The sequence below is a fragment of the Falco naumanni genome, chromosome 4 (genome assembly GCF_017639655.2).
Source record: "Falco naumanni isolate bFalNau1 chromosome 4, bFalNau1.pat, whole genome shotgun sequence".
In the NCBI taxonomy this organism is placed as follows: Eukaryota; Metazoa; Chordata; class Aves; order Falconiformes; family Falconidae; genus Falco; species Falco naumanni.
Window position 1 is genome coordinate 86,624,640 of NC_054057.1, and position 13,444 is coordinate 86,638,083.

Genomic DNA, 13,444 nt, shown 5'->3' on the forward strand with positions numbered 1-13,444 from the left:
GCTCGCCGCCCTTTCCGGCAGTGTGGCGGGCCGCCCTTTTACGACACTGTTGCGGCCCCCGCCCCTTCTGCCGGCTGCCGCGCTCGGCGGCGGCGCGGCCGCCATGGCGTCTGCCTTCAGCGGGGTGCTGCAGCTGACGGACCTGGACGATTACATCGGGCCCTCCCAGGTGGGTGCGGGCTGGGGGCGTCGAGGGCCGGCCGCGGGGGGACAGCCCACGGCCCTGTGAGGGGGCGGCGCGGCTCTGCTCCCCGCCCCGGGGTCGGCCCTGCCAGCGCCGCCTGGGGGGGGGGGGGGAAGATGGCGCTCAGGGGAGGGGGGTGACAGCCGTGGCCCGCACGGCAGCGTCGGCCTGACCGGGCCCCTCGGCCTGGCAGTGTGAGGGAGGTGGCACAGCACGCAGGAGGGCGAGGGGCCAGGGCCGGCGCTTCCAGGCGTCCTTCGGGTGCTGTTAAATAAAACGGTAAAAGGAGAAAAGCGCGCAGATGCCTCGCTGTGTCTCCCAGCCAGTGCACAGGGAACGGGGAGGGCAGCAGCGCTGCTCGGGGCGAGATACTGTGAGCAGCTAAAGGGAGAAACCTTGGCCCAGCAGCCAGACGGTCATTCCCACCCTGGCCTGGAAACTGCCCTGTCAAATGTTAATCTAGACACCTCCCCCCAAAAAAACCGTTAAGCCTAAACAAGTTTCCTTCCACACTAGTTTATCTGCACAGATGCTCGTGCCAGCGTAGGAGAGTGGGTGGCAGAGAGGTGGGAATGAGCGGCAAGGACAGGCCAAGACTATTTTTTTTGCTTTTGGAGTCGACGCACTAGCAAATGTATGAAATAGTAATCCTGGAGGTGTTTGCTGACAAGTACAGTAGAAAAAACTACCCTGAAATTAAATCAGTGGAACAGGGCATAGCAAACCCCATTAACTTGAGTTTCCTAGTAAAGTCTTTCACATAAATAATGCGACCTGCTGTTCTGTTTCAAGTGGAGATCATTGCTTGTTTTATTCAGTGACCATAACGGAAGAATCATACTGACTTGTTCCTGCTAGTCTCTGAGGCTTGCAAAATGTAGTAAAGCTGGTTTAATTTAGGGGGGGGTGGGAAACCTGAAGATGTTGGCACAGCAAGGACGGTGAAAGGCAAAGAAAATCCTAGCTGTAGAAGTAGGACAAGGAGTCATAAGATGCCTAAACAATAAAAATTGCACAAAATGCAAGAACACCATTTAGACTTCATCATAGAACAATACAGAAAACTGAAAGCAGTCCATCAGAGGTCATCAGAGTCCCTTTGACATTAAATGAAACTTAATTGGCACTAGCCACATGTTGACTGTGGTGACCACGCCTCCACCGGTTAAAATTTGCAATGAAGAGTGCACGATCATCTGTAAGATTTTAGGGAGGAGGCCCGTGCAGGCAAGCCTCTGTTCCTTTCAAAGCTCCATAAAACATAGCTGTGTTCTTCAGAAAGGATAGCAAAATTGTCCTCTGGTTTTGCTATGATGCTGGAAAAGTGTTCCTTCTGTAAAAAAGGGGTAAGAAGTTTTTGCTGTTCCATTTTTCCTTGGTACTAGTTATAGACGCTGTAAATAAGTCCAGTAAGCAGCATTCACTCTATAAGAACTATTTGGTTTTGATCATTGTAGTTTCTGTTAAATCTATCTCTTTGTTGCTCATCTCCTCACTTTTGGGCTTTATTTCTCTTTCAGGAATGTATCAAACCTGTAAAAGTGGAAAAAAAGCCTGGAAAAGCAGCAGCTAAGATCAGAATTGAAGCAGATGGAAGCTATTTTCAGATTGATCAGGTATGTGTGATTTTTCTTCATTATTGTGTAAAATATCTGGAAAATGTGAGTGTATTGTTAAGTATTTGAATAGTCGACAGCTATTTTAATGCCTCACAGAGGACCGAGACATTAGAAAAGTGTGCTGTTGCTGCCAGTATTCTCATATCTTTTTTCCAAAGTCCAGCTTTTTAATTACCCGGGTTTATAAGCAGTAATTCCAATTTTGTGTCAGTCTTTTATGCTCTGAAACACCAATATTAATAAGTGATGATTTTCAGTAGAAGAGCAGATAAGCTGAGAAGTCTTTTTTGCCATCAATACTTAAGTATTAGCCATTGTTAGGTTATTTGTGACAATATCTTTGCTTACTGCATTATGTCATACAGCAGAGTGCTCAGTCACAAAGAGATTCAATTAGATACTCTTAAATTCTGCTCTGATTTTTTTAATAACATTTCAAATTGTTTGTTAAATAGCCTGCAGAATTCATAAGCCTTCTGCTTCCAAAATTAACGCCAGGTTTTGCAGAACAATTTTCCTGTTTACACAGAAAAGGCTAGCATTTCTTATTTAACCAAGCTGGGAATTCATCTAGAAATGTTACTTTTAACTTTAGGCAGATGATGACCTTTTGACTTTAAAAAAGAGGATACATCGCTTCCAAAGGAGTCTGGTTTCTTATTTTAAAATTTGAATTTAATTGTACCTAATTACTCAGCCTATTTCTGACTTTATTGAGAAGTGACGTTTAAGAGGAGAGTCTCATGGGAAAACTGACTTATTCAGGTCAAGTATTATGAAAAATACTTATTTCCAGTGGCGAGCCATACGCTGTCTTTAATATGCTGCCATGCAGTTTTCCCATCGGTGTCCATGTGAGTTTTGCATGAAGAAAGATTGCAGAACACTCAGTATCAATTAAAAATATTAGCGAGTTTGCAGTCTGGTTACAGAGTCTATGCAGAAGGACTGAAATTCAACTTCCTGTGAAGAAACGGCTCCAGTATTATTCAATAACATGAGCAGCATCTGAGAGAGGTGACAAAACTGGCATGCTTTCTCCAGGGTAATATCCAGTGCACGCTGGAGATTGGTGCTTAAAGGCTTAGGATCTCTGTGGTCTACGGTTTTGTGGTTAAAATAGCAGCTGCCATCTGTAGCCCGTTAGCCATGCTAACCCAATCTTCAGCCACCCACAAGTTGAATAACCAAGCAAGATAGACCCTATTTGCTTCTGGGATAGTATAATTTCAGTGGTTTGGAGCAATGTTAGCCCACCAGATTGCACAAATAATTGTGGCCTAAGTGACTGTTAAGTATTTGATGAAAATTATGTTCTTGGTCTTGCTAAAACTTCCCTCAGCATACTTGCATGTGTGCTAAATAATCCTATTAAAAGCAGCAAACTTCAAAGATACTTGTCTTCCCCCTTGTCTTACTAAAAATAAAAGATTTTTTTTTCCACGGTAAACCAAGAGCATAAAAAGGGCAACTTCTTTGTTACTAAATATAGTAAAGGTGGGAAAACTGCTACCTAATTCTACACTGTGATCAGAACTGAGTCTAATCTGTTTCTTTGTAGGATGGAGGAGCACAAAAACTGGAAAAGGCTAAAATTACTCTGAACGACTGCCTAGCTTGTAGTGGCTGCATTACATCAGCAGAGAGTGTTTTAATCACTCAACAGAGCCACGAAGAGCTCTGCAAAATACTAACTTTTAACAAGGTAGGTGTTAAGCCACGGCTGGGTAGGCTGCAGAGTTTGAAAATCTTAATAGATTGGTATGAGGCATCTGCAGAGGCGTGCATGGAAACAGCGCGCCTAAAAATTAGTTTCAGAGATCTGAAGGACCTGAGGACATTCTCAGTGCACTGTTTTATCGATCTTTGAAAAGTAATCGTGGGTTTGGAAAGGACCTTTAATGTAGCGAGTTACTAACTTGAGAGTTAAGCTGAGGGATAGTTTCTGATGTTGTAGTGTGCTGAAGGCTCTGTGTGTACCGTATTAATATTGTCTGAACAGTGTTGTCGTTTGTTTGGTTCTTCAAAGACTGCAGCTCCCAATGAACAGAAATTGGTGGTGGTTTCTGTTTCACCGCAATCCAGAGCTTCATTAGCTGCAAGATGTAAAATGGGTGTTCTGGAAACAGCAAGGAAGTTGACCGCATTCTTAAAGAGTTTAGGCAAGTGTGCTATCGTGTTATTCTGTTAATCACAGTGGGGACTGCTGGGGTATATGTTAAACATGTTACAAGCACGCAAGGTTGACGTGATTTAACCTCTCTATGGACTCATAATGTTTTGTAACTGGCATTAGCTAAAATGCAAGCTGTCTGCAGCTTCAGTTGCATAATAAACTTGGAGTGATGGAAGGAAAGAACTTTAAATTTTAGATTTGCAGTCCTCCTGTCACTTTTTCTCATCTTACTGTGCTGAGGCACTAGGGAAAAAAGGTTCATTCTCATCGGCCAGATTGATACCTGTAAATAAGATGTGCAGTTTGAATCTGGTTTGACGGGAGGCTTTTTGTTGTAGTTCGCTGTATCTTTCTTGTGAATTTTAACACAGATGCTGTACTGCCTAGGTGTGCACTATGTTTTTGATACAACTTTCTCAAGAAACTTCAGCCTATTGGAGAGCCAACGAGAGTTTGTAAAACGCTTTCGAAAGCAATCTGAAGACAAAAAGGCTTTGCCAATGCTAGCTTCCGCCTGTCCAGGTATGGTATTAAATGAGTTAAGGAAATAATAAAATGGCATCTGAATAGTACACTAGAAAGAAAAGTCGAAAAGCTAGTCAGAGAAGTTTAAATGGATAAATTTACTTGGAAACTTACTGTCTTCACAGTACAAAGAGATCTTGGTATTAATAGCAACAGGAGCTATACAGCTATCTAATGATCTCTCTAATTAATCTTGTGTTATACTTCCTTTGCTTTTTGTGCTGAAGTGAGGCTGAAAATGGTAATTAATGGGTACTAAGCCTGGCGTTGGGGGGACAGTAGTCAGAGTGAAGGCTGCTTGTTATTTTTTAATTTATATTGGTAATTACACTATCAGGTTGGATCTGTTATGCAGAGAAAACCCATGGCAGTTTCATCATTCCTTATATCAGTACCACCAAGTCTCCACAGCAGGTCATGGGCTCCTTGATCAAGGGCCATTTTGCAGAACAGCAGGTAAGGGTCTGAATATATGCTGTGCTTAATGGAAAACTGCTAAAATTGAATGCTTTAAGCTGATATTTTTTATTTTGCTATATGTTATACATTGGAGATTAAAGGTAAAAAATATGTTGCAGAAGCCAGCAAAGGCAGCATCTTTCTCACTTCTATTTCATCTAATGAGAAGTTAGCAGCAAGGGCAGTAACATTAAGCGCATGCTGCATGGACTGCTTAAAACCTCTGCATGTTATTTAGGAAAGCCAGAGAAACTTATTTTTCCATTTCTTTGTGCTCCCATCTTGTCTGTGTGTGGTATTTTCATGTTGTTTAAAGTTGGTGAATAACTTAAAATAAATCATCCTAAGACAAAACTTCAGTCAGTGCATACGTGCAGACCATGTCTTGTCTAAAAATTACTTGCTTGTTCCCAACTTAATGTTCTGTTTCAGTTTGACTTAGTTCTGTTCTCAATCTTTAACCTTTGGAATCTCGCCAAATGTAAATTTGATATTTAAAGACTGGACTTATACTAACAGCCTGGATTTGTCCAGTAAGAAACTTAAGCAGCCCTTCTGATCGTATGATTTATTGTCCATTAATGAGCAGTGGTTTAACACTTGCATTAAGTAAATGCTGACATCTGCATACTTGTTAGAAAAATTGGCAGCTACCAAGAATATTTGGCACAAGATACTGCAACAATGGCCTTGAGTCAATGACTTGTTTCCTCAGCCTGTGCTTATTTCTTGGATGGTCATGAGGTTTTTGTCTGACTCCAGATAATTTCTTAGTTGCGGATGCAGGGGCTGGATTTTAGTAGCATGGAGGAAGCATATTCTCTAACTGCATAATTAGGAATTCACTTCACTGACTGACTTTGTCTGGATCATCTGCACTAGCAAAAGGAGGTGGGGGGAAACCTGTAAAAGGCCATACTGCTGACACTTGCTACATACTAAATTGGGTTCTATGAGAGAAATAATTTAATGTATATGTGTGTACATACATACATTAAAAAAAAAACACGTTCAGTAGTAGCGAGGAGTATCTCCAGAGGCACGGTGGCATTAGTTTCATCAGTTTCATTTCTACCTGGAAAATGTCTCCCTCAAGGTAGGTTTGATGTTGGCCAATCTGACTGCACAGCTTTGTCTTTTCTTCCAGCACTTAGCACCTGACCAGATATATCATGTAACAGTGATGCCCTGTTATGACAAAAAGCTAGAGGCTTCAAGGCCAGACTTTTTCAACCAAGAGTACCAAACTCGTGATGTGGACTGTGTAATCACCACAGGTAAGTAGAGCCAGAGGTAGTCCAGCTAATTTCTGGAAGCCTCAGAGCAAGGCATTTGCTAGTTTTAATAACCCTTTGTCTCTGATAGAGGATGTAGTATATGGATCTTGCTGTATAACTACACTTTAATCATGCAAGCCATATCCTGGTTGTAATTGCAGATGCAGCCTTACATACTGATCTGTGGATTTTGTTTTCATTTGTCCCAAAAATAAAAACTTTTTGTCTGTGGTTCTGTTTTAGGAGAAGTGCTAAAGTTGTTGGAACAAGAAGGAATATCTCTATCAGATGTAGATCCCGCTCCATTGGATACCATGTAAGAACAAACTCTCATTTGCATCTTCGGTCATGTTCTTTTTCATCCAGTATTTATAGAGTTCTTCAACAGAATTTCCCTTTCCACTACTGTTCTACACAAGGCTGCATGTGTTTGCATTTGATTTGTTTCCTTGTGTCACTTGAATCAGTACAATTGCGCATTAAAATACTTAATCTATAGAATACAATGAATTTCCACCTCAGGGGTAGAAATCAGAGGTAAAACCTCAGATTTTAGTAGTCCAAGGCTTAGGAACTCTCACTGTAAATCAGCAGCATGGCTAGAATTATCCCAGTAAAAGTATAAAGGCAAAATAATTATGCAGAGAAGTACAAATTGCATGAGAGTCATTTAGTTCAGTTACTGCTACTCATAGTATAGCTGGTGGAATCCCACAAAAATCCACCTACAAACTGTGAAAAGTGAAAGAATCAACATCAGTGATAAAAGTTTGCTAAAACAAAGCCTGTTACTGCATTGTACTCAGTTTGCTTGTCTCTGTTCCTAGTTATCAGAGCTACTGTAAGGATTCCAGAACTAAAGCATAAAAAATATTTAGGTCACTCAGCTAATATCTAGGAGTTTTCATTTGTAAAAAAATGAGATCTAAAACATGTGCAAACCAGATGAGACTTCAGTTGCTTCAGCAGAAAAGTAACATCTGGTTAAGTGACAACTGCACAGAGATCTAAGCGACTACAGAAACATTAAAAATCACATTTTACTCATCTAAATTAACTTGCAGTCATGGTTCCATGCTGAATGCTAAACCAAAGCATTCTTTTCTTCAGTTTGAAAGAAATATCTTTGTAGTACTTTACACATTAATAAACAGGAAGACTACATGTGCGGCAACCTTTAAGAATTATAAAAGATGATTAGGTATATGGTTCAAACATTTACTTCCCAGGCACCTTACGTTTTCAGGAGAGATTTTGATACCCCAAATACACAGCATCTAGCACATGAGTGGAATGTGACACTAGCCTGTTTTCAGCTGTACCCCTTGCAGATGTGACATTCTTGGTTTGAAATTTGGCTTATTTCTGAATAGGCTTCAAGTATTTCTAGTACAACCAGGTGCAGCTGACAGCCTTTGCTCAAGAATTGTCTGATCAGCAAATGTACGTTGACAGAGCTGTGAAGGGAGGTGTCTTTACATGAGGCCTATTTCCTAGATCAGTTTTGTTACAAACATTGATCACTGCTTCTGAGAAGAAGAAGGTGAGGCAGAGATGGTCTCTTGCCATACAATCCCTTTCATGTAAGGGATATTTTAAATCTCTTTTTCAAGTTATATGTGTGCCCAGAGCCTCAGTTTCCTTATGCTACATTTCAGTGGATGGTAGGTGTAGGTTTCACGTAACACATTCACTAGCACAGATCTGTTTATGCACACTTTTTCCAGGATTCAGTGTCTCTTTCTGACATAGCTTATCCACAAAGCATATTGCTTTCACATCAAAAAAGAAAAGTCTCCCCAGCTATAATAAATGTCAGCATGCTGAGTCCCGAAATTGCAACTTCAAACGTTACCCCTGAAAACAGGTACTTCTACCTTTTTTATTGGTACACCACTAGCAGAAAATTGAGGAGCAAAAAAAGATTCTGAAGTGTTTGGGTTCCCTTAGGAAATGACATTATGGAAGTGTCAGTTATAACATAGAACTGAACGTCTAATTACTTGATAAAAATCTCTGGCCGACTTCTGAGGAGTACATTCTGAGCACTAGGCCTCATGCTTGTGGTGATAAAGTGCCTCTATAACCTTTCGCTAACTTTAACATACTGGGTAAATTGACTGGTTACAAACAGCACGTATTCCTCAGAACTTGGAGCGTTCACATAAGCAGTCCAATGGCTTTTGTTCTGTTTTATCCTCCAGCACGTGGAAAAGCCCATTAAGAGGTTGTTACATTTGGCAGCAAGAATGAGATAAAATGCCAGAAATCCCAGGACTTCTGCTGGTATAACTGTTTGCTTCAGGCCAGCGCTGAGGCTTACTGGCAGCCTCATTTTAAGAGAGTAGCAGTACGTGAGGCCAGACACACTGAAACACTTTGTTAATGAAGCTCAGTTCCTGTAAACAAGATCAAATTAAAAATAGTTTCCGAGGGTGATTGCAGGCTAAAGTGTTGCCTTCTGCAGTTCTTCCAAAGCTAAGATTTTATCTGCAAGAGGCAACATCTTCGATTTGACTTGAAACTGTTTGGCCTGAATTCAAGTGTTTTCCCTTCTGCAGCTGTTAGTAGGAGAATGCAAGTGTCACTGCCTGATGAGTGCTTATAAGCAGATCCCTCATCTTGTTATTCTCTCATAACAAAAGCTATTGTTGTGGCTTCCATCTGGTGAGCTATTCTCAAGAAACATTATCTTGACCTCTGAATAGTTGGTTGTGTTTTGGCATGTCAGTGAGATGGAATTATTTGTGCAGAGCTAGAATTACAGAACTCATGTTAACATAGTTGTTCAACACCAAAAATGTGTTGAACTTGAACCAGGATCCCACTGAGGACAGCCCTGTATGGAGCAGATGTCCTGGCATCCTTAGGTTCCTTCACCTTTGTTACATAACTTCCAGCCTGTGAAACCACAGCAACACGGATTTCATCTGTCTGTGCTTGTGCTCATGGCACCAATACCTCCCAGAAGTGTTCTTTCACATCCCAGCAACCACATCTAAAGTAGCTGGTCTCAAAAAAATGCATCGTAACAGGGAACTAGAGCTTGCAATAACGAATTCTGCTTCTGTTGATGTTGCAGAACAGCTTAGCAGTGATGAGATGTCTCTCGACTGAGACAGGACTTCTAGGTTGTGTTCGCCAAGAGAAGCATAGGATACGGAGACCCATCCCACCACTGCTTCGTTACTTCCCTCCTCCCATTTCTAAGTGTAACCCAGGATGTTTGTAGAGGTATTACACAGGAAGCTGGCAAAATATGCGTGTCAGCAATTGCCCTTGTAACTCAAACTTTCCCAAACATACTTCTGGTACACGAAGGTTATGTTGGCAGCGCGTGGGTCAGGCCCTGTTGTGGTGTGTGACATTTCCGCTGAACTTGACCCAGAGGATGCTAGGCAGCGCAGGGTTAAACCTGCTGGGCTCTGAAGCTATAAATAGTTGGTTCCCAGGAGAAAAGGAAAAATGAGGAGCTCAAAGGGAGCTGCTTTGTGGCTTGTTCCATGGCTTTTGAGTCCCCCAGACCTTCTCATTTGTGCTGGCTGTTCCGTTTTATCAGAAAGATTCCCCTAAGACTACTGCTTTCTTCCTGTCCCTCAGGTTTAGTAGTGCTGCAGAAGAGGAGCTCACCAGCCACTCTGGAGGTGGTTCTGGTGGCTATTTGGAGCACATATACAAGCATGCAGCCAAGGAGCTCTTTGGGATTCAAGTGGATACAATTCAGTACAAACCTTTAAAGTAAGAAGTTTTAAAGTCCTACAAAAAGCACTGGTTTTACTGCAGTTCTGTTTGTGCCGTTACCTTGATGATGGACTGAAGCTTTCCTTGCAATGTTAAACATTTTACTTCAAGGCATGGGAATTGGCTTCTCACTCCCACAGTTGCTGAGCAATAAATCAGCCAGCGCTCCACGCAGCCTTTCCCTTGGAGACTTCTAGCCCCTTCACCACCCACACGCTTTATTTTGGCCTGATGGATTTTCCCAGTATCAAGTTGCAGATGATTTTTAGAGTAATTTAGAAGACAGAGCTCACATGGATCTGGGCTTCCTCACCTGTGATCAGACCAATAAAGTGATTTGTTACTAATCTGGCTATCATAGCACAGAAAATCTTGTGTCAGGACTTTGGGGATCTGTTTTAACTACGTTGTGGTAAGACAGAGAAGAAGTCACTTGAGTTTGGGCACGGAGGCTCATTCAGCTGAGATTCTTTCTAGCTTCCCAGTTATAATATTACTGTTCCATTTGTAATGAATTATATCCCTGATGAGCAATATTTTTGGTTAGGATTCCCTGGTCTGGGAAGCAGAAGAAACAGTTCCCCTGAGTCTCACTATAAATACTTTATAAATCACTTACTCTTTTATCAGGAACAGATACTTCCACTAACCTTTGGAGTCTGGAAGCCTTCAGTAATTGTTTTCTCCCTAGTTTTATGAGCCACTACAATTTAAAAGTTTCCTCAGTGGCCTCACTAATGTAGAAGTTGGCTGAAGCCAACTCGGAAGGCCTGTCACAATGAAACTTTTGTTTAGGCTCCGTTTGCTTAGCTTTTAAGGATTTATTCCACACAGGCATTCTTCAGCAAACTCAGTTCAGGTGGCAGGTCCTCAGACAAGACTGGAAAGAGATCCGTAAGCTAGTGCCTTTATCTGTTTTGTTTGGGTGGCAAAGAACTGGGACAGCTTTTTTCAGTAAGATTCCACAAAGAACTTTTTAGCGCAGGGCTCTTTGAAGTTTAAAATAGAAATTAATTTGGATAAGACATTTTCTCTGCTCTTGTTCCTCAGAAACAAGGACTTCCAGGAGGTGACACTGGAGAAGGATGGAGTAGTCCTGTTCCAATTTGCTTTGGCATATGGGTTTCGAAATATACAGAACTTTGTGCAAAAGCTGAAACGAGGGAAGTCACCCTATCACTATGTTGAAGTCATGGCCTGCCCGTCAGGTAAGGCTGCACAGGGGTTTCACTGTCACAATCTGTAGCTGTAAGAATCTACATGAAACTACATCGAAATACAAGAACAGTAGGCAATTTCTCACATCCTGAATATTGTGGCAAAGCCTTCAAACTCTGGAGATGTGATAGGCACAGTATCAGAATTTCAAATGGGGGGTGTGTGTGTGTGTATTTTCCTACCTAGAAGCTAGTAATTCTACAGGATTTCAGTAACTACAGTTCAATTCCATTGCACAAAGTTTGCATAATTAGTGCTTTTATGGAGGGCCTCCTGGTTTTCTGAGCTCCTTGGTACATGAGGAGATTCTTCCTCTAAAATTGCACAAAATTGACTCATGCCATCAGAGAGTGCTTGCTATGGCTGGTGAAGAAAATCTCTTTCTACCTATTTTATTCCCTTTTCAACACTGTGCAAGCCCTCCTTGCCCTCCTTTTCCTCCCTCCTGGTTCTCTCTGAGTCTGCTAGCAGAGGGCACAGGCAGCTTGAACCCAGACTGAAGTGATGCTGAGCTGCCACTCGTGGCACTCTGAGCAACTGCTCTCCCGAGGGCCTGCACAAGTCCCAGCCCAGAAGGCTGCTCAGCACCAGGGCACTACTTCAGGCGGCCACACGCTGCGTGGCTCAACCCCTAGCACACCTCCACCCCAACAGCAATCCCAGAACGTTTCCCAGGCGTGTTTATCTTACCTTCAGTTGAGACTCCAAAGCTGTTCTCACCTGGGTTATGTTCTGGCCCTTTTCCGGAGGCAGGAGATGAGTGCCAGAGCTCCCTGCTGCTTACCTCTCCCTGGCGTGTCCCAGCCTGCCTCAGCAGCCCTCTCACAGCTGGCTGCCATGGAACTAGCGCTGGGGCACACACTGGCAGGCGCATGATCTCCCCTCCGGGGCTGCAGCCTGCCCTGCTCGTGTTAGATAACTGGGGAGTAAACCACAATTACAATGGTGTTTTCATTGCTGTAACCATTTGCAGGTGCAGCATTAATTAACTGTGGTTGGTGTTTTTTTCTGATAAAGCTGAAGTGTTTTCTCAACCCAGACATTTTCTCACTTTGTTACACGTAGGCTGTTTAAATGGAGGCGGTCAGATCAAACTAGATGGTGAATCCAACAAGGACCAGCTTCAGCAAGTTGAGAGGTTGTATGAGTCTCTTAAGACTGAAATTCCCGAGAAGAACCAGACTGTAAATGAGCTATATGAGCAGTGGCTGGGTGGCACGGACTCGGAAAAGGCTGCGAAAGCTTTGCATACGGAGTACCACACAGTGGAGAAAACAAGCACTGGATTTAACATCAAATGGTGAAGACTGAAGCTGTGAAGCCCAGATACAGATACTTAGTGCCTTTTAACTCGATTTTATTTATGATTCTCAAAGTTCTGTGTGATTTCTGACTCTTGTTAGGGAGGAGAAGGTAACGTGCATATAAATAGGCAGGCAATATTAATTCCTACAGCTGTATAATTATTACAGTGATGTAAATAAAAACCAAATGCTGACTTAAAACACATGTCAAAAGAAGCAGGAATGCATCCTAGCCTCTAGTCTTCAAGAACTAAATCCACACTCCCTTTACAACCCTACTCCTACCAGAACTGATGAATTTAAGGTACTGAAGGATTTGCCTTGCAAGGGACTGTAGCCTCACCGAGATGAGCTCTGTGCTACATGACTGTATGACTCATCCAGGCATTGCTGTATTTTCACAGCACTGAGTTTTATGGCTGTCTCTGTCGGGACATCCTCATTTAGTTATAAATGGTCTAATTGAACCTTGGGTTCTGTTTGTTCCATTTCAGTGCCCCTGACTGGCTGCCCTCGAGGTGCAGCTGCAGTATCGTTGCCCCATCCGAGGGGGTGGGCAGCAAGCAGCCTGGGAGCACGTGAGATGCATCATCTCTAGGGCTGTTTTATTGCCTGCTGAAATGTGACTTGAGTGACTATTTAAGAAGAAAGTTAGAGTGAATTCCACACACACATCCCCTTTAATTATAACCATTGTCTGTAATTGTGGGCAATTACATCTCTCTCTCTCCCTAAATACACAGTAGAGAGTCACAGAATTGTCACATCTACCCCATCCTCAACAGCCAGTTATTGATGAGTCACATCCTTAAATTCAGAGAACATAGTTTTCTACAGTGTTTCAAGTAAGAATGCGTTGCCAGCTTACTTTCCATCAAAGAACAAATTCCTTGGTGTCTCTGAAAGGTGCTACTTTACAACAGTTCATAGAAGGTGGCTGT

General features: G+C 42.5%; 1 protein-coding gene across 3 annotated transcripts; it reads left to right on the top strand.

Moving 5' to 3' along the window:
* Positions 1-37: 37 nt before the first annotated feature.
* CIAO3 (cytosolic iron-sulfur assembly component 3) lies at positions 38-12,708 on the top strand. 3 transcript variants are annotated; one of them, XM_040591032.1, is made up of 11 exons: positions 39-169; positions 1,705-1,800; positions 3,365-3,508; positions 3,833-3,965; positions 4,367-4,501; positions 4,842-4,960; positions 6,111-6,240; positions 6,484-6,556; positions 9,841-9,978; positions 11,032-11,189; positions 12,265-12,708. In XM_040591032.1, exons 1-11 carry the CDS (start codon positions 104-106, stop codon positions 12,501-12,503), a joined length of 1,431 nt encoding a protein of 476 aa, XP_040446966.1. In that variant the 5' UTR covers positions 39-103; the 3' UTR covers positions 12,504-12,708. The 3 variants fall into 3 exon arrangements, with proteins under 3 accessions (XP_040446968.1, XP_040446966.1, XP_040446967.1); XM_040591033.1 differs by lacking the exon at positions 39-169 and adding an exon at positions 1,408-1,530; XM_040591034.1 differs by lacking the exon at positions 9,841-9,978 and having other exon boundaries at positions 38-169.
* The last annotated feature ends 736 nt before the right edge of the window (positions 12,709-13,444 follow it).

Excerpts from the sequence above, each read along its gene's own strand:
- CIAO3 (XM_040591032.1), top strand. The coding sequence starts at position 104 with ATGGCGTCTGCCTTCAGCGGGGTGCTGCAGCTGACGGACCTGGACGAT. Across the intron at positions 3,509-3,832 it reads AAATACTAACTTTTAACAAG|ACTGCAGCTCCCAATGAACA; the intron begins GTAGGTGTTAAG and ends GGTTCTTCAAAG. Across the intron at positions 11,190-12,264 it reads AGTCATGGCCTGCCCGTCAG|GCTGTTTAAATGGAGGCGGT; the intron begins GTAAGGCTGCAC and ends TGTTACACGTAG.